The sequence below is a fragment of the Hermetia illucens genome, chromosome 6, assembly GCF_905115235.1.
Source record: "Hermetia illucens chromosome 6, iHerIll2.2.curated.20191125, whole genome shotgun sequence".
NCBI lineage: Eukaryota > Metazoa > Arthropoda > Insecta > Diptera > Stratiomyidae > Hermetia > Hermetia illucens.
Window position 1 is genome coordinate 82,482,375 of NC_051854.1, and position 19,420 is coordinate 82,501,794.

Consider the following 19,420-nt stretch of genomic DNA (forward strand, 5'->3'; position numbering starts at 1 on the left):
ACACGCTGCTTGTACGAGAAAAGGAAAATGAACCCACTTGAAAAGTATGCAGAATACCGAAAGGCAGCAAGGCGAGAATCGCTGGAAAAGTGGCAGTAACGGTGGGATGACTCGCAGAGGGGTCGCTGGACCCACACTTTGATGCCCCGTGGATCTAGCGACGATACGGTGAGATGAACTACCATCTGACACAATTCCTGTCAGGTCATGGTGGTTACCGAAAGTATCTGCATCAATTCAGGCTGCATGATTCTCCCTTTTGTCCTGAATGTGGTTGCACACCTGAGGACCCGGAGCATGTTGTGTTTCACTGTCCACGATTTTACTTAGAGAAGAGGAGCCTGGAAGACTCCTGAAAGTCAAGATAAGCCCGCAGAACATCGTCGGGGAAATGCTGAAGTCGGAGAGAAACTGGTGTACGATAAACTCTGCAATCAAAGGTATACAGGAGGCGCTTGAAAAAGCGAAGCGCGGAAAGAAGACACGAAGAACAGAAGGTTTGGTTGCTTAGAGCGCAGTCCACCCCGCGAAGTAATGCCTTGCGGCGGTTCTGCAAGGAAGGAAGAAGGAGAAAGTGGGGGTGGTTTTAGTGGGTGAGAATCCCAACTTGGCGCCGCAGTGTCCTTGTAAGATTTCCACCTTTATCCATAAAAAAAGACAGACAAATAGACGGACAGACAGTACATCGATTTTAATAAGGTTTTGTTTTACACAAAACCGTAAAAATGGGTATTAAAAAATAACCTAACCAGCAAGGCCTCCAAAATCCGTCAATGGCAAGGATGCTTTCTAGAATCTTCATGGCATTAGAAAACATTTGGGTTAGGCACTTTCGAGGAGATGCGCTTGTTTGCGTTTGTTTTTCCAGGGATGCCAAAACCTTATAATAGCACATTGAGTAATAAATTCCTAAAGGCGTAGATGAAAACACTCTCTCCCTCCCATTCTGTGTCAAGTATTATTCCAATTAATACCCGTCATTTTTGTTATATCTCTTAATAAAATTTAATAATATTCAGAATATTTCCTGTTTGTCCACATTCCTATGTTCTTTACTGTAAAATACACAACTACCAACCATCCAAGTTTTGAACCAACAAATTTAGTAACAATATGAAATTGCATACACATAGGAACTCTTTAAAGTATTTTCTTTTTAAATGTCTGCGAATTAATTTCAGGGCGAATTGACGATCACCTCGGATATGGAAGAGCTGGAGAATGCTCTCTTCCTGGACCAAGTACCGCAAATATGGGCAGCTCGGGCATATCCTTCGCTGTTGGGGTTGACATCGTGGTTCGTTGATCTATTGCTCCGCCTGCGTGAGCTCGAAACTTGGTCAACGGACTTTGTGGTAGAATAATTCAAGAGACATTTGAAATTCATTGCATTGAACATGAGTTCGTCCATTTCAGCTCCCCTCTTGCGTCTGGCTCGCAGGCTTTTTCAATCCCCAATCCTTGCTAACAGCGATCATGCAGAGCACAGCCCGTCGCAACGAGCTTCCACTGGACAAAATGTGCCTGCACTGTGACGTGACAAAGAAACAAAAGGAGGATTTTACGTAAGTCACCTTCAAAATCTACGCAACGCTTGACTGAAAATATGCAGTTACATCATTGCCTTCACTGCTTGATAAATATTTATGGTTTTTGCAGAACGGCGCCTCGTGAAGGAGCCTATGTTCACGGAATCTTCATGGAAGGAGCCCGCTGGGACGTCCAGCAGGGTATCATAATGGAATCACGACTAAAGGAGCTCTACCCCTCAATGCCAGTCATAAATATTAGGGTAAGCTACAAACCAGGGCATTTCGTACATAAGATTTATTCGAATTCAGGGTAGTTGTACGCTTCAATCTGAATCGATTCAAGATCCATACGCACGCGAAATCATCTCATGAATACAAACAAAAGTTTTGATTTCATTGTTCGGAACATGGACTGAACTAGGCTTATGATGTCATTATAGAAATTCTCACGGGCATCGGTAGAATATTTCAATTTTTAAAGTTGTTTTTCCCAAATCTAGTTTGCGTCAGGATAGCTTTGTGTTACTTACTTGACCATTTATGGATGCAGGAGAATCGCTCATTAGAATAACGAATACTACAGCAAGCAAAGTGAAACTGAGCCCATCAAACGCTTTTTTGATAATTTTAATTCAATGTTTAATTCACATTCCCATACTTTTGGCGGTATTTTATTTTCTTGTTTAGAATCTTGAGTTGTTTAATTGCGTTTTTAAAGAATTCTTATTGATTTTTGGAACCAGTGGTGTCAATATGTCATTGCCATTTTCGTATGCATATTTCAGCTTTGGTTTTTAAAACTTCCTTCCCCTTTCCGCTGCTGATAGGTACTTTAAACATTTAAAAAAATGTCAGGCGATGACGGCTTTACGATTTCTTACCAGAGCAGAGGCAAATCGTCCGACGCTGCCTCACCTCCGCCCAGGGAGCAGCGTGACCGAAGCGTAATTCGTAATTCGTAGTCATCTTGTGTTCTAAAAATTATATACAGGAGCACCTAACATTTGCGAGCCGCTTCGGTCACGGTCCAAGGGTAGAGGTGAGGCAGCGTCTGACGGTTTGCTTCTGCTCTGGTAAGAAACCGTAAAGCCGTCATCGCCTGACAATTTTTTAAAGTTTGGGTGCTAAGCCCTAAACGAGGGACCGTGGACCACAAAAAGAGGGAGTAAGTTGCTCCCCATTTGGTCCGCTCCGGCATTAAGTTGATGCGAACTCAACTTAGGATCGGAAATCACACTAAATACTTAACATTGTAGGAAGAGCCAATTTTATCAATTTAGCTATGAGAGGAGGAATTCTGGTAGCTTTGCTTTGGTGCTAAATAACATCAGCGCACACTTGTCCCAACTCGACTCGTATGGATAACACACTCCTTCAATCCTACTATGATTGGAATCTCCTTCATGGCTTTGGCACTAACGATGTTGAATACTTCCTCTATGTCCAGGAAGGCCAAGTCTATTATTTATATTGTAGCGACGACTCAAGCGTACTGATCACCTCGGTTTCTGCTGGGACATAAAGAAGTCGTCCCTAGGTGGATGTACAGGATACGTTCTGGGGTCTTTAATAGGCAAAAGGTGAGAATAATTGGCAGAAAGTCCTTCGAATGAAATACAACTTCTGTGAATTTCTACGCATCAAGGAGTACCTTTTATTGCTGCTTCTGAATATGACAGGCATTATGCTGTCAGTATAATGCCCAGTGGATTTAAATTTAAAATTAAGATTCAATAATCTCGCATGGCGGAGGCTGTAAAATTTAAAAGCGGGGTTCCAGTTCATAATCCTCATCGCTGGCGGAGAAGCACCAGGCACCAGGGTCTGACCAGAAGATTCCAGTATATTTCCCCCTTTTTAAAAATGATGGGCTCTCACGATGATTGGTAAAATTCTTATGAGTCTCGCAGACTCGTTGGTGTTGCTGTTCAGGGGGAATTGCTTGTTGACAGTCCTGATGGCCAACTTGCATCTCTTCAGGCAATCCTTGTATGGTTGTTAGAAGATGGGGTTATTTATTGAGATTTTGAGAAAGGACACCCTTTTGAGTGCGACGATTGAAGGAATATCTGCATGATTTCTTCATTTATTATCTTGGAAAAGCTCCAGCTAATAGCTCTGAGAAATTTAAAGTCGGAAGTGGAGCTCGCCAGGATTGCAAGGTGACGTTCTTGATGCTGACTTACCCGGAGAAAGTGCAGCGCGTCAATTGACTACAATAGCTTTCCCAAATATCTCAAATGCTTTCAAACCAAGTGGCGAGTTGGGTGTAGGTAGGACTAATGATAAATACCAACAAAACAAGTTTGACGTGTCGCCACACTCATCCTATCTGCGTTAATGGGAAAAGCTGAAGGTATCGAATTATTTGTATATCTAGGAACGCGTTGTTTAAGTCAATGGCAGTGCTGAACTTAATGTCGCTCTATGTATTGGGAGTACTAGATTTGTTTTCGCTATTTTTAAATCTAAAAATAATCCAAAAATACGATTATCTCAATACCAACCTCAACTTGAGCCTGTTCCTCACATCACATTGAAAGTGATTTCCACTATTACTCATAAGGTTGCTTGCGTCCTGTGATCGAGGTACTTTAGCCTTATACAATATCGAACGAAGGATCTCGTCGGACCACGGTAGATACTTATAGATGTGTTGATCAGAAAGCAGAGTTGGCAATGGATAGGTCATAATTCCATTGCTCTATTATTCAAGTATGACCTTCGAGTGGGTTGCCTCAGAAAAACACGTAGGATCAGCCAAAGCTGGGCGGGTTGAAACTCATCCCAGTGGTTGACGCGCTTTGCCCCGATTAAAGGTAAATATCAACAATATATATGCAATTTTAAATGCCTATTTCCAATCGATTTCTTTAGCAATTGATTTTGAATATCGCAAATAATGTCATTTTACTTGCGACTTTTTTTTAAATTCATTTGTTTCTTGGAGGTCCACTCCTTTTTAACTGTCAGTGGTGTAATGCTAGATATTGGAGTGTGACAAAAGTTTTCTCTTTTTTTATGAAACATTGTAACACAAATGAAGCAACAATTAGTAAAGTTTAAGTTTCGAAATAAAGACCATTTGAATGTATAGCTTGAACCTTCTTTGTCGTTAGAGGCCAAAAAATTGCGACGGGTCGGAAAAAAGAATGGTCGTATTGCATATAAGAACTGAGAAATTGAGTGACAATTTCCTGACTTTGAATCTCCTCATAATATCTTGGCTTGATAAGAATGTACGACACAGTTTACAGTTTCTTAGATTCTTGAGCTAAGAGAATCGGTAAACTAACGTTTTTGGGGATATGTGCAGTTTGCTATAATTGACCTCATATTAGAGCACCGTTCACTAAATTTTTTGTTGTAATAATCCTAGTCCTACCTAGAGGACATTTTGATTTATATGCTACCACGCAACCTATTTTTCCTATATTATCAATTTCACAATTCTCAAAAAAATACTTTAAACATTCTCGGACAATTCAGACAAATTCCACTTCCATTCTCTCTATATTCTTCAAAAATCATAACTGTTGTCGCCGGCATAACCTACCACGCCATTGACTATAAAACCTCAGATGGCATCACGACGTAAGTACATTATTCCGAGCATAACAAATACGTGTGCGCACATCAAATATTGGTGCCATCATTGGAAAGACGGAGAAACTCGTAAAAGTCCTTCGTAAGAGGGGCATTGAAATTTGCGCTCTACAAGGAACTCAATGGTGTGGCGCCAAAAGTGGCAACATGGAATGCAAACCCGGTTAAAATGACTATAAACTCCTCTATTTTGGTAGCCCACACATTCAAAATTGCGTTGACATTCCCATCTTTGAGGACTTCCTTGATGCCTTTAAAGCACACTATTAGATCAGCTGATCGCACAATTAATTTATTCATCGGATACGTACGAAGGCAAGTCGACCCGATTATAAGAAAAATACCTTCTACTACTTGACACAAGGGCCTTGATTATTTGCCAACGATGACATGGTAACTCCGAGCGATATTCATGGTCATGTGGGTAAAGAGGCGGACGACGACAGGAGGAAAACCGTTTGTAGCCCGCAATGAGGGTGGTGAGCTTACAATCAATTTTCAGGAAGCTCATGACTTTTGCATGTCAATACATGGTTTATTAAATGATTGTTTCACCTTCCAACATTTTATAGTGTAAGTGTACAACGCAAATCGACTACATTATCATAAAAAGCCAACATTTTAACAAACAAACAACGTGAGAAAAGCACTGTCCTGGCACGCATTAAATGGTGGCGATATCGTGTGAAAAGAAAAGAAACGACGTCACTTATGCGATTGTCAACCATTAAAAATGTCGAAGCATCGTGGAATCAAGCACAATCCATAGGCGGTTCATGTACCGAGATACTTGGCTTTGGAATGGCAATGTTCAAATAAAGGTACGTGAGGAGAAAAGCCTCTATCAAAAGTTTTTCGTTGATACAACACTGGTCCATTGGTAAATTTGGCAAGAATGTCAAACGGGAAGCAAAGAAAGCTTCTGCTGTTACCGGAGCGGTCTACCACAAAGATCTTTACAATAAACTGGACACTTGGGACGCTGGGAAAAATCAATTTATCAAGAGGGAGGGGGCTAGTGTGCAACAAGTTTTTATTAGAGTTGAAGAACGAAAAACTCGTTCTGCTTTTGTGTAAAACAAAACCTTATAGAAACGATTCGATGGCTATCTGCATCACACCCGATTTACTCATCATCACCACCATCAACGGCGCAACAACCGGTATCCGGTCTAGGTCTGGCTTAATAAGGAACTTCAGGCATTCAGGCTTTGCGCCGAGGTCCACCAATTGGATATTCCTAAAAGCTGTCTGCGTCCTGACCTACGCCATCACTCCATCTTAGGCAGGGTCTGCCTCGTCTTCTTTTTCTCCCATACCATACCCCTTATAGACTTTCTGGGTGGGATCATCCTCATCCATACGGATTAAGTGACCCGTCCACCGTAATCTATTGAGCCGGATTTTATCCACAACCGGACGGTCATGGTATCGCTCATAGATTTTGTCATTGGGTAGACTACGGATTCGTCCATCCTCATGTAGGGGGCCAAAAATTCTTTGGAGGATTCTTCTTTCGAACGCGGTCAAGAGTTCGCAATTTTTCTTGCTAAGAACCCAAGTTTCCGAGGAATACATGAGGACTGGCAAGATCATAGTCTTGTACAGCAAGAGCTTTGACCCTATGGTGAGACGTTTCGAGCGGAACAGTTTTTATACGCTGAAATAGGCTCTATTGGCTGACAACAACCGTGCGTGGATTTCATCATCGTAGTTGTTATCGGTTGTGATTTTTGACCCTAGATAGGAGAAATTGTCAACGGTCTCAAAGTTGTATTCTCCTATCCCGATTCTTCCTGTTTGACCAGTGCGGTTTGATGTTGTGGTTTGTTCGTCTTCGGTGCTGACGTTGCCACCATATATTTTGTCTTGCCTTCATTGATGTGCAGCCCAAGATCTCGCATCAATCACCGCCTGCTCAATCTGGATGAAGGCAGTTTGTGCGTCTCGGGTCGTTCTTCCCATGATGTCAATATCGTCAGCATGGGCCAGTAGTTGGGTGGACTTAAAGAGGATAGTACCTCTTGCATTTACATCAGAATCACGGATGACTTTCTCGAGGGCCAGGTTAAAGAGGACGCATGATAGGGCATCCCCTTGTCATAGACCGTTGTTGATGTCGAATGGTCTTGAGAATGATCCTGCTGCTTTTATCAGGCCTCGCACATTGGTCAGGGCCAGCCTAGTCAGTCTTATTAGTTTCGTCGGGATACCAAATTCTCTCATGGCCGTGTACAGTTTTACCCTGGCTATGCTATCATAGGCGGCTTTAAAGTCGATGAATAGAGGGTGCAACTGTTGTTCATATTCCAATAGTTTTTCCAACGCTTGCCGCAGAGAGAAAATCTGGTCTGTTGTTGATTTGCTGGAGTGAGGATTCTTTCGTATGGGCCAATGATGTTCTGGGCGTATGGGGCTATCCGGCCTAGCAAGATAGCGGAGAATATCTTATAGATGGTACTCAGCAACGTAATACCTCTATAATTGCTGCACTGTGTGATATCTCCCTCCCTATATATGAGCCAGATAATGCCTCGTCGCTAATCGTCAGGCATTGATTCGCTGTCCCATACATTGAGCACAAGTTGATGAACCACTTGGTGTAATTGGTCGCCTCCATATTTAACCAATTCGCTGTAATTACATCGGCTCCTGGCGACTTATGATTTTTGAGCCGCTGAATTGCACGGACTGTTTCTTCTAAACTTGGTGATGGCAGATGTCCGTCGTTTTCAGTTGGCGGGACCTCCAACTCGCCGATGTTCTGGTTCTTCAGTAGTTCATCAAAGTGTTCAATCCATCGCTCTAATATGCCCATTTTGTCGGAAAGCAGTTTTCTCTCTCGTTGTCTCGCCAGGATGAGCATCGAGGTGTATAAGGCTTCATCCTACTGACTTGTTGGTAAAACTTCCGCGCCTGGTACGGTTGCTCCCTGTACTTTTCGAGTTCACAGACTTGTTGGTTCTCCCAGGCTTCCTTTTTCCATCTGTGAAGTCGCTTGTCTGCTCGACGGAGTTCGTGATAAGTGTCTGCGCGTGCCCGCGTTCTTTGAGAATGCAACATTACTCGGTATGCGGCGTTCTTCCGTTCCGTTGCTAGCTTACATTCATCATCAAACCAGCCGTTCCGACTCTTATTGCGGCTGGGGCCAAGTTTGTTTGTGGCCGTATCCATGATAACGTTCTTCAGGTGGTTGTGAAGATTTATTTATTTATTTATTTATTTATTTAATGAGGACAATACACAGAAAGCAAATTTCTTATTACATATTGTCCTCAGAGGGAGGAGCATGTAAATGGCATATTTTGCGCTTAAAGCTAGAGAGGGACATAGAGTCAAATGAACCAAGCTGTAGGGCATTGTAGGCCCGGCAAAACCTCGGGATCGGAGAGTGAAAGTAAATCTCGAACTCGGCGAAGGGCACATCAAAAATGTCCGCATTACGTGTGTCATGAGACGAGGCGATACGGGGAGTAATATCCGAGTTGGCGGAGCAGTCCATCAGACTATTGCAGAGTTTGAAAAGAGTACACACATCAAGGAAAATACGGCGTTGCTGTAGGGAGGGGAGATTGAGGGTGCGGAGTCGTGACGGATAATCAACCCGTGGAAGGTTCTTTTTGTAAAAGAGGGTCCGGGTAAATTTGCGTTGTACAGCTTCAAGAGCGCGGCTGTCACGGATGCGGTAGGGGGACCAGACTACACAGTAATATTCAAGGATGTTTTTGACAAGGGAATTGAAGAGTGTTAAGGAGGGCTGGATTGAGGTAAAGTCGGACGAGGAACGTAGGATAAAACCAGACATTTTGGAAGCTCTATTGATGATGTCAACGAAGTGGGAATTGAAACGAAGTTTATCGTCGAATATTACACCCAGGTCTTTGAAGGAGGTCAGTAGTGAAAGGGGTTGACCACTGAGAGAATAGGAAAAGGATGACGGGGAGGGTTTAAGGGAATAGCGCATCCAGTGGCATTTGTTGACATTCAGTGTTAGCTTGTTGACCGAACACCAACGGGCTAAATTATCAAGGTTGGATTGTAAGAGAGCACAGTCCAATGGAGAGGAAACAGAGGCAAACAATTTAAGGTCGTCTGCGTAAAGCACATACGGACAGGAGAGGATGGAGGCGAGGTCATTGATAAAAAACAGGAAGAGTAGGGGGCCAATTATAGAGCCTTGGGGAACACCAGAGGAAGGAGAGAAGGAACGAGATGAGTGACCATGAAAAGAAACTTTGCAGGAACGGTATGAGAGATAGGAGGAAAGCCAGGAGATGACTGAGGGAGGGAACTCTAGCGAAGAAAGTTTAGAGAGGAGAATGTTATGGTCAACGGTGTCAAAGGCTTTGGAGAAATCAGTATAAACAGCATGTACCTCCTGTCGTGAATTCAAGCGTTTAGCAACAAAGTTGGTAAAGACCAGAAGATTTGAAGCCGTTGATCTATGTTTCACGAAACCATGCTGCTGTTTGACAATGAGGTGACCGAAGTGCGCGGTCAACCAGTCGTTGACGTATCTTTCTAGGATTTTGGAGCAAGAGGAGAGAAGGGAAATGGGGCGGTAGTTCACAGCAAGGGAAGGGTCTCCGCTCTTGAGGGTAGGAATGATAAGGGCCTCTTTCCAGAGACGGGGAAAGTAGCATTCGTCTAGACTTTTGTTGTAGATTATACACAGGGGGAGGGAAATGTGTTTTCTACAGTTAAGGAGGAAGAGATTAGGAAGCCCATCGGGGCCAGGTCCGACATTGGGGTCAAGGTTACCAATGAGGAACTCAACCAAGGAAGGCGTAAGGAGAGGAATGGCTAGTGATTCGGAGGAGTCTGTGGTTATGAAAGGTGTAGAGGGTGAAGGGGATCATTTGTTGATGCTTCATTTCCAGGTTTTTAACTGCGGTTATTGCGGCATCCATTTGCCTCTTATAGGTGTCGCGGAGGGCTGTGTTAAGGATGGCTTCAGTGTTAACTCTCACCTGATTGTCAGAGGGAATTCTAGGTGGTATTGTTATTCGAGCTCGGAGCACCATGCCAACGAAATAGTGATCCGAGTCTATATTCGCTCCCCTATATGTTCTGACATTCATCAAGGCTGAAAGGTGGCGGCGCGAGATCAACACGTGGTCAATTTGGTTGAAAGTGGTCCCGTCTGGAGAGGCCCACGTATGTTTGTGGACCGCTTTCCGCGCAAACCAGGTACTTCCAACAACCATTTCGTGTCACCCTGCTAATTGAATAATTTTTTTTTCGTGTGCCCCTGGAAGTACACGAAGTCAAACGTCGTCCTGAACCCAGATGGCAGTGATGCCCAATAAGTCAAGATGCCATGAGGACGGGTCCTTGTTCGGTATTGATCGCTAATTAGCACTAGATCAGCATTTACTTCCGCAGCGAACTGTGCTAGCAACTGGTGAGTGGTTGCACTCCGGTGCATGTTAATTTGTAAAATGCGGATCGTGCCGTTCGCACCCAAGCCTTTCCAATTCCACCCTGAAGGGTGGGCACCGTTCCAAGCCCGCAGTATGTGCGACGCTCTCACCAGACCCGCCACGATCCCTGCGGAGAACGCAACTCTCGCTTTCATTGCAGGTCTTCGCTTGATGACCCACTTGGTCGCATCTCTGGCATGCTGTCCTCCTGTCCGGTCCCTTGCAAGCTGCTCACGTATGTCCATAGTCCCACTTGGTGGGGACTATCCGCATTCGTACCCTGCATACTGCCCATCCGATTTTGATTCTCCCGCTGCTAAGGAGTTTCCTCGCATATTGGTCGGGGACTTCCACCATGGCGAGCTTTTGGTCTCTAACATTTACAGAGGTGATACCTACCCGGGCATTGGTTACTTCTGGACATTCACGCTTTGTCGCCTCCTCCACTTCGACCTTTTCTGTGAGACAGTCAAGATCCCGGATTTCTATAGAGCACATGGGCTCTAGGCTGGGAACAAGAGCCTTCGCCCCGAATAATCCCTTGACCGCTTCGCAGAACGTACTCTTGTTAGTCGTCTTTGGCCCAGTTCGATGAGAACTCTGTCAATCCTCATTTTCCGTAATGAAGACACCTCTGCTCCGTTATCTTCGGGTTTCATCCTGTAGCGGATTTTGCTAAGGACTTCCGCGAATGCCTTGCCTTCCGTCTGCTTAATGAACAGAACCGACGGTCTAGTCCTTCTTCGTTTCGCCGTCTTTTCTGCCCCTGGCTTTTGGTTGGCAGCCTCCTTGTCTTTGGACGGACGTGTTTCTGGCGGCATAGTTAGTTGTATCCTTTTTTCCTTCTTCGCTTTCTTTTTTTGGGCCCTGGAAACTACTTCGATAAAGTCTCCTTCAGGCACGTCGTCTTCTTTTCACTTTTTCCCCGGTTCGCTTTGCAGTGGGCTATCTGCGGTCCGTTTGACGCAAACAGCGTTTTCAGCGGAAAGTTCAGCTGTTTCTGATCTCCAATCGTCTTCCGCTCCCCTCCACGTTCGCCTACAGAAGGAGATGTGGTCCAATAGATCCTCCAGTTCCGTCAGCCTGTTTTTGACGCCTTTGCTGACCTTCCTCTGGAGGAGCCAACCGCATCGCTTCACCACTGCTGCGCATTTCCTGATGAGCCTTTCCTCTTCGGCTCTAGCTAGGATGGTCGACTGCACTTCCACTCGGTTTGTGGCCAAATTCATCTGCTCAGGACTAGCGATTCTGACTGAGCTTTCTTTCGGAACAGGAGCATTACAAGGTGTTGGAGTTGCCATCTCCGCACGGTCAGTCGCGCCACTTGATAAGCCTTCCTCTTTATTTGGACGCCCGGTGTCACATCGGGTATGCTAGCCCTCGCTGCCTCTTTCACTGATCGCTGCGGTGAACGATGTATTTTTGTGCTGCGCCCAAATACACTCAGCTCTTCCTCCTTCCTTGTAGTTTGGTCGATTTTTTTTTATTAATTTATGTAAATTCTCCATGGAAAACTAACCGCGCATCGTGTGCAAGGGAACGGACCGCAATAGTCAGGAACGGGTGTACCCTCGGGGACACAGCCCCTACCCCAGTTCGCTGAGGCCTAGCCCACACTTAGCTGATCCCGGAATTCACGGACGAATCAGCGCTCACTCGGGGCAACGCGGTATACTAACATCGGTTTAATGCACACTACCCGTCCAGGGTCCCGAAGGAGTTGGCTCCTGATACACGTAACAACTACCAGCTTGGCAATGCTACGCTTAAATCACCCCATCGACGTCAACAGACGTCTCCGACGGCTCCGGAGACTCCCAGTGTGTCCCGACGTGTACCGGTCATTCACGGTTCGTTCTTCACCGAGAAGCTTTCTCGAGGGTACTACCTAGGATGCAGGTATACTGTCAGCTAGGGGATCAGAACTACTTACTCGAGCACCTCGAGGACGTCACACTCCGTATCGTAAGCGACCCGTTAAAGATCGCTGACGACCCCTGAGGGTCTTGTCTGTACATTAAAGAAGCCGTGAAAAAATATCAACATTTAAATTAACACGTACCAAAAATTCTTTTTTAATATTTTACAGGGATCTGATATGAACTTAAAAAAGAGTTCGTAGTAAATTTCAAAAATATAATTATACAGTATTGTTAACTTTATTTGAACAGGTATCGGAACGGAGAATATTTAGAGGCCTACATGGAGCACCATGATTTTTTTCATATTTTCCGTTTAAGTGATTTCTGATAATAGGTCTTTCAAGTAATTGACCGGTTTTTGACCCCATCACCAACACCACTAGTAGAGGGTCTAGCCGTTCGTTTGCCAATAGGCTTTTATACTTTAGACATTAGATAAATTCACCACAATATGAACTTTCACATCATCACAAAATATTTCACGCCAGAAACGTATTCCTTAATCTTGGCTATACGTATCCTCAATCTTTGAAATTTTCTCTTGAAATGCTGGGAATCCCTATAAGTTCCACTCTTCCCTAATAGTGTAAAACCCACGAAATGAACCTTGCGCAGACTAGGGATTCCCTGGAGTCAAAACAAACCGTACAGTAACATAATTTATTCTTTCTAAGAAATTACAGTGACCTTATAACAAATCGTTGGAGTAATCAACAGTGACCGCAGTAAACAACAAACAGATTTATTGTGCATATCATATTCCGATCCGTTTCGAGTAATAAATTGATTACATGTCCATCTAAATTGGAAGTCGCTTTTCATTCACAGAATCATCTCCGAGATATTGATTAATTGCTTTTAATTAATTGCTTACTGTTCTTCAATACCTTGTATTAGAGAACAAACTTAAAGTTTTACTTTCTTTACAGGCGATTACCCAGGACAAGCAGGATCTCCGCAACATGTACGAGTGTCCTGTCTACAAGACAAGAACCCGAGGCCCAACTTACGTCTGGACTTTTAATCTAAAAACAAAGGATAAACCGGCTAAGTGGACTCTGGCAGGTGTAGCTCTCCTGCTCCAAGTCTAAAGCCAAGTTTCATTGATTCCAGCATCCCATTTGGACCATAGCAGCAGCTATTACTCTACATCGCGATATGTATATGTTTGTAGATTAGAAAGCTCCTAGAGTTTGGATCCATGGACTATTGACAAAATATTCCAAAATCTGCTTGAATGCGCAATAAAATTTTATTGTTATTTAGATCAGCATCTTAAAAGTGTCTTTTTCTTGAAATCTACAATTGATATGCGTCAGGTCATTTGCAAATGTGCCGAATACATGAATTACAATTAATTCCAAAAAAATGTATTTATCTGCACAATACGTACTATACATGTGGATGCGTAAATTTATGTGCGTTTGTTAAATGAACAAATTTCTATGCCGTCATTCACTCTGCATGCAATTTTGTTTAGAAATGAAAAGATTTCATCGAGATTCGCGGATTTGTGATGTCAAGTATAGCACAGAATTGTAGCCCGCTATTGAGAGTTTGATAAGAGGATCAATGAACTAGGTGAGCTCATAAAAGGGCGGCGCACAAAGCTCCACATAGTCAAAACTTAACATACAAAGGTTTTCTTGGTTCCTAATTACAAATCGGGAAAAATACTACACAATTCAATTAAAACAAGTCGGAATACCGGAAGCTCGCGCTTCGGATATAAAGGTTTTGTGTTCATCTTATGTAAGACATTTCAACGCACATTTTTCTATCCGTATATAGCTACAAATCCAACATAATCCTTCATAGTTTTCCAAACTACGAGACATACATACATATTACAGCCATAGATATTACGCTCACCCTAAACAAACAAACTGCCTATTTCCGAATACTGTATACATGACTGACTTCATGCAGGTTGCTGAGTGCACGAAATTCACAAAAAATTGTAAAGTTTCACCTCCTATAACTTTGTTAATAATAGTTGGATTTTCTTCAAACTTCACTAAACTCTGCATTATGTTCTTCATTACACGCATGTACTTCTGGGATGAACATAAGGGGGGTGCCGGGTAAATTTCTAAAATGTGAAAGTATACTATTATTAACTTTATTTGTGCAGATATCGGAATCGGATATATTTTGAGGCCTAGATTTCGTAGAGATGCACCACTGTGATTTTTTTCAGATTTTTTGGTTGGATAGGTTCTGAGAACGAGACTTGTCACACTTTTTGGGGGTCATATTTTGAGCCCTCACTCCCCTATGTTTCACCCAATATCAAATATTGAACCAGTTTCGAAAAGTACTAATTGAGACCTTTCATTTGATACCCCAAATGGCTACATTCTGTGAAAAAAAAAAATTTGCACCCTGCATTTGCATGTATGGAGAGCCCCCCCCCCTTAAACTTAACACAAGATGGCGCCACTTACTGCATGTAAAGAGACCACCAGATTACATACTCTCACCAATTTTCGTGACAATCGGTCCAGCCGTTTCCGAATAAATCGGGTGTGACAGACAGACAAACAGACCCGACCTAAAAGACCTGCGCGGAAATGTGAATCGAATCCAAAGAACCCAGAAAGGGGTTCTCATGTTCAAGCTGAAAAGATCCAGCGTGGGCAAGCCTGATGACTTTCGCACTGAAGGACTCACTTGGGGAGAATGCCGCAGTGCGTGCCCAAAAACATGAGATCTACATACAATGTAAGGATCTCGATGTACTCGTAATAACATCGAAAGCAGAAATTTGTACTGCTCTGAAGGAGCAACTCAAGTTGGAAGAACTTGCCGAGGAGTCTGTTGTGAGTTTACGAAAAGCCTATGGCGGTACTCAAACGGCCACAATACGAGTACCAGCGGAGACAGCGCAGAAGTTGTTGGCGGCCGGAAAAGTTCGGATTGGATGGGTTGTCGTTGCCGTTTAAGAGAACAGACTTCACTAAAGAGGTGCTTTAAATGCCTCATGTTCGGGCACTTCGACAAGGTATGCACCAGCAACTTTGATCGATCCGATCGATGCAGAAGGTGTGGGGAGAAGAGCCATATTGCCAGGGAGTGCAATAGGGACCACAAATGCCGATTGTGCGAGGTGAAAGAGGGACAAGATAATCGGCATATTGCCGGAAGTAGTAAATGTCCCGAATTTAGGAAGGCGCTCACTGCAATGAGATAGGTTTATACAAATAAACCTCAATCATTGCATTGTCGCTCAGCATTTGCTTGAGCAGACCACGTTCGAATCTACGATGAAAATTGCCATCATAAGTGAACCGTATAGAAACCGTCACGGTGACATATGGGTCACAGATTCGACTGGTGGAGCGGCGATACGGGCTTGTGGTCGGCAACCCACACAATGTACTGCAAGTCAGTCAGCTAGTGGCTTTGTGTGGACAAAAGTGAGTGGTGTATATGTATACAGCTGCTACGCCCCACCAAGTTTGACACTGTCTGAATTCGAGCAAATGTTTGAAAATCTTGTTCTCGACGCAAGGGGACGAAGTCCAAAGTTGATTGCTGGTGATTTCAATGCTTGGGCCCTAGAGTGGGGTAGCAGAGAATCAAATGCTAGGGGGCGCAGTTTAATAGAAGCTTTCGCGCAGATGGATATGGTTTTAGCAAACGAAGGTGCTGTAAACACCTTCCAGAAAGGGAGGTCAGGCTCGGTTGTAGACCTGACCTTTGTCAGCCCTTCGCTGGCGCGTGGTATGTTCTGGTGCGTCAGCGACCGCTACACCCACAGCGATCACCAGGCAATCTTCTTTGAGACATGTGTCGAGCCACAGGGCAAAGAGTTATCATGCCCGAAACCGAAAAAGATTTCAGGCTGGTCTGCAAAATCTTTGGATGAGCAGATTTTCATAGAGGTGTGGTTACATCAACCTGATAAAGCAGGCGCCTCAACGGAAAGAGCCGTCCATCTGGCTCAATGCATCACCAAAGCATGTGACGCGTCCATGCCTAGGAGGTGCTCATTCCCCAGTAGAAGACCAAACTACTGGTGGAATGATGAATTGACCGGTCTTCGATCAGCCTGCCAGCGAGCCAGAAGAGCGGCTCAGAGGGCGGTAGGTAAAGTCGATCAAGGGCAGATAGAGTGCGCCTATAAGGCAGCCCCCAAAACCCTCAAGCTCGCCATCCAGCGAAGCAAGAGGAAATGCTTTAAGGAGCTCTGCTCAGAAGCGGACGTAAACCCGTGGGGGAGAGGCCGTTCATTTCCGCAGATCATGTGTCCCACCCTCTTGCGGAAAATCATCCAGGGGTTATTCCCCCAGCAAGAGGAGAGCACCGACACATTCCAACCACCTCTGAATGTAACGGCAATCCCGCCAGTCACCAGGGACGAGCTGCTGGATCTGTGGTAGAATAGGAGACAATAAAGCGCCGGGCCTGGACGGAGTACCGAATAAGGCCCTTAAGCTTGCCGTGAAATCCAGACCGGACATGTTCGCTGAGTTGTTCGAAGCGTGCATGTCCGAGGGAATATTTCCAGCGGTATGGAAGCAACAGAAATTGGTACTTCTGCCTAAGCCTGGTAAACCTCCAGGTGAACCATCGTCATACCGACCCATATGTCTTTTGGACTCGGTGGGGAAAATGTTAGAGTGGATAATCTATAATAGATTACTCCCGGTTTTTGAGAGCCAAGGCGGCCTTTCAAATCGGCAGCATGGGTTCCGAAATGCCAGATCAACCATTGATGCTATCAAATTGGTTACTAGCTTGGCCGAAGATGCAATCCATGGAACGAGTAGTACCAGCAAATATTGCATGGTAGTAAAGTAAGACGTGAAAAAATGCATTCAATTCGGCCAATTGGAATCTAATACGCAAATCCCTAGCGAAGGTTGATATTCCCGCCTATCTCGCTGCTATCGTCGATAGTTACTTAACTGAAAGGAGACTCTGGTATGACACCGATGACGGACCCCAGGAGTACGTTGTTTCCGCGGGTGGGGCCCACTACTGTGTAACATGCTTTTTCCACGATGTACTTTATCTCCACCTTCCGGAGGAAGCCACAATGGGTTACGCTGACGACATAGCGCTGATTGTTGTCGCAAAGCATCTCGAAAATGCTGAGTTATACTCAAGCGAGGCAATCAGTGCTGTCAAATGCTAGTTAGAGAGTTCTGGTCTGATGCTTGCGGACGAAAAAACAGAAGCGGTCCTCATTACGAAGCGCCGGAAGAGAAATTACGCCTGTGTTAGAATCGGGAATCATATCATCACTTCCAAGCCGACCATCAAATACTTGGGGGTGGTGATAGACAGGAAGCTCAGCTATAAGCAACACGTACAGTATGTTTGTGATAAATCATCCACTGCTAGTATGGCCCTGGCGAGGATGATGCCGAACGTGGAAGGGTTTGAGGAAAGATGTCATCGTCCAAGCATGAAGAACGTCACCGATAACAAAAAGAAATAATATCTGAGATTTTACTTGAGTGCAGCGTAATGTCAAGCGCCATCATATGTCACTCTGACAATAGCTATTAGTTTCTCCGTACCTCCAGATTCACTCCCTGTTCACGCTATCGAAAGCTTTCTCGAAATCAATGATCAATGGTGCAGTGAAGATCTAAATTCCGCACATTGATCCGTATGGTGTTGATGTGGTTAATGCAACAAGATCCAGAGCGGATGAATTGTCCCACAAACGGGTCTGGTTCATTGGTAGCTTAACGTTCGTCCCTTTCCTCCACTCTCTGGGAAACGTCTCAGATTCCCAAGATTTCGGTAAGAGTGAAAACAGTAGATCTGTAGTACAGGTGCAGTGATAAATAGCTCTGCAGGAAGACCGTCAAGCCCAGAGGTTTTACTCCGTTTGAGTGCATTGATGGCCAAAATGATTTCTCTTCTGCTGGGTCCTACGAGCGATCAATGTTTAACTTTGGTATTCGCAGCTTCCTACGAGAAGTGACGGATGCTACACGCAAGTAAACGTAAGCGACCATCAGATGGTGCTCCCTTTCGAGATAGATGTCAGCGCCTCTCTTGTTATGCACATCAAAGAGGGAACTCCTAAATCTACTGCTGATGGCGAAGTAGTCGATCTGATTGCTCGTATGGCATCCCAACGGACCTTATGACAGACTTTGTGCTCGTACAATGTGCCATCAACGGCGAGGCGGTGTAAGTTGCAGAAATCCACGAACTTGCCACCATTACGTTTGCGGTCCGAGCCAGGTGTTGTCAGCCATCACGATCACAATGTCACTCTTAGCAAGCCTTCCCTGAACTGCGTTTAATTGCTCGTAGAAATCATCCTTCTGCACTACATGGGAAGCCTTCGTTGGTGCGTAGCATTGTAAAATCGTGATGCTCCTTAAACTGGGCTGGAATCTTGCAATTAGAAGTCTATCAGAAATCGACTCCCAAGTCAATGGGGTGCGCCTTGCGGTAGCTATCAGAAGCAAGCCAACACCGGATCGCGTCTTCTACCACTTGGTTTTCCAGAGTACAAAAGCGCATTGCCATTAGTGTCGCAAGAGGGACAGTAGTACTCTCCAGAGTCCCAAAATCTTACTTCGCTTAGGCACAGAATGTCCAGTTTACATTGTTGGAATTTCCGCTCAGTTGGAGAGTGTGCCTATCCGAGGCGGTGTTGACGTTAAAAGTTTCACAATTTGCAGGTTACTAGCCCAGAAATTTCTATCCCTTTTAGTCGTTTCTTGCGGCAAACAAGCAAGACTGAGTGTATTCTTAAGTCCCAACTCACAGGACACAAATAATAATTACTTCTTACGTCCTCTTTTTAAATGCTATGGTTCACCTAGATAATGTGCTTCGCTACCTTTGATCTGAAGACTATCGATCCATTTTTACCCGGCCACTTTCCACCTTGCTTGTCATCAGGAAATTTTATATATCGCAGGTTTGGCCATTCGGTCGATTTAGTTCTTTGTTAATCCCA

General features: G+C 44.4%; 1 protein-coding gene across 5 annotated transcripts in view; it reads left to right on the forward strand.

The window, feature by feature from the left end:
• Nucleotides 1–13,762, forward strand: part of LOC119660274 (dynein beta chain, ciliary) — a 146,923-nt gene extending 133,161 nt beyond the window's left edge. For 4 of the 5 annotated variants that reach the window (XM_038068739.1, XM_038068740.1, XM_038068736.1 and 1 more), the window contains 4 exons: nt 1,182–1,355; nt 1,417–1,565; nt 1,660–1,792; nt 13,413–13,574. In XM_038068739.1, coding sequence (XP_037924667.1) covers nt 1,182–1,355; nt 1,417–1,565; nt 1,660–1,792; nt 13,413–13,574 — 618 coding nt within the window. Of the gene's footprint in view, nt 1–1,181; nt 1,356–1,416; nt 1,566–1,659; nt 1,793–13,412 lie in introns of all 5 variants that reach the window. The other variant, XM_038068738.1, reaches the window with a different exon arrangement.
• Nucleotides 13,763–19,420: the final 5,658 nt, after the last annotated feature.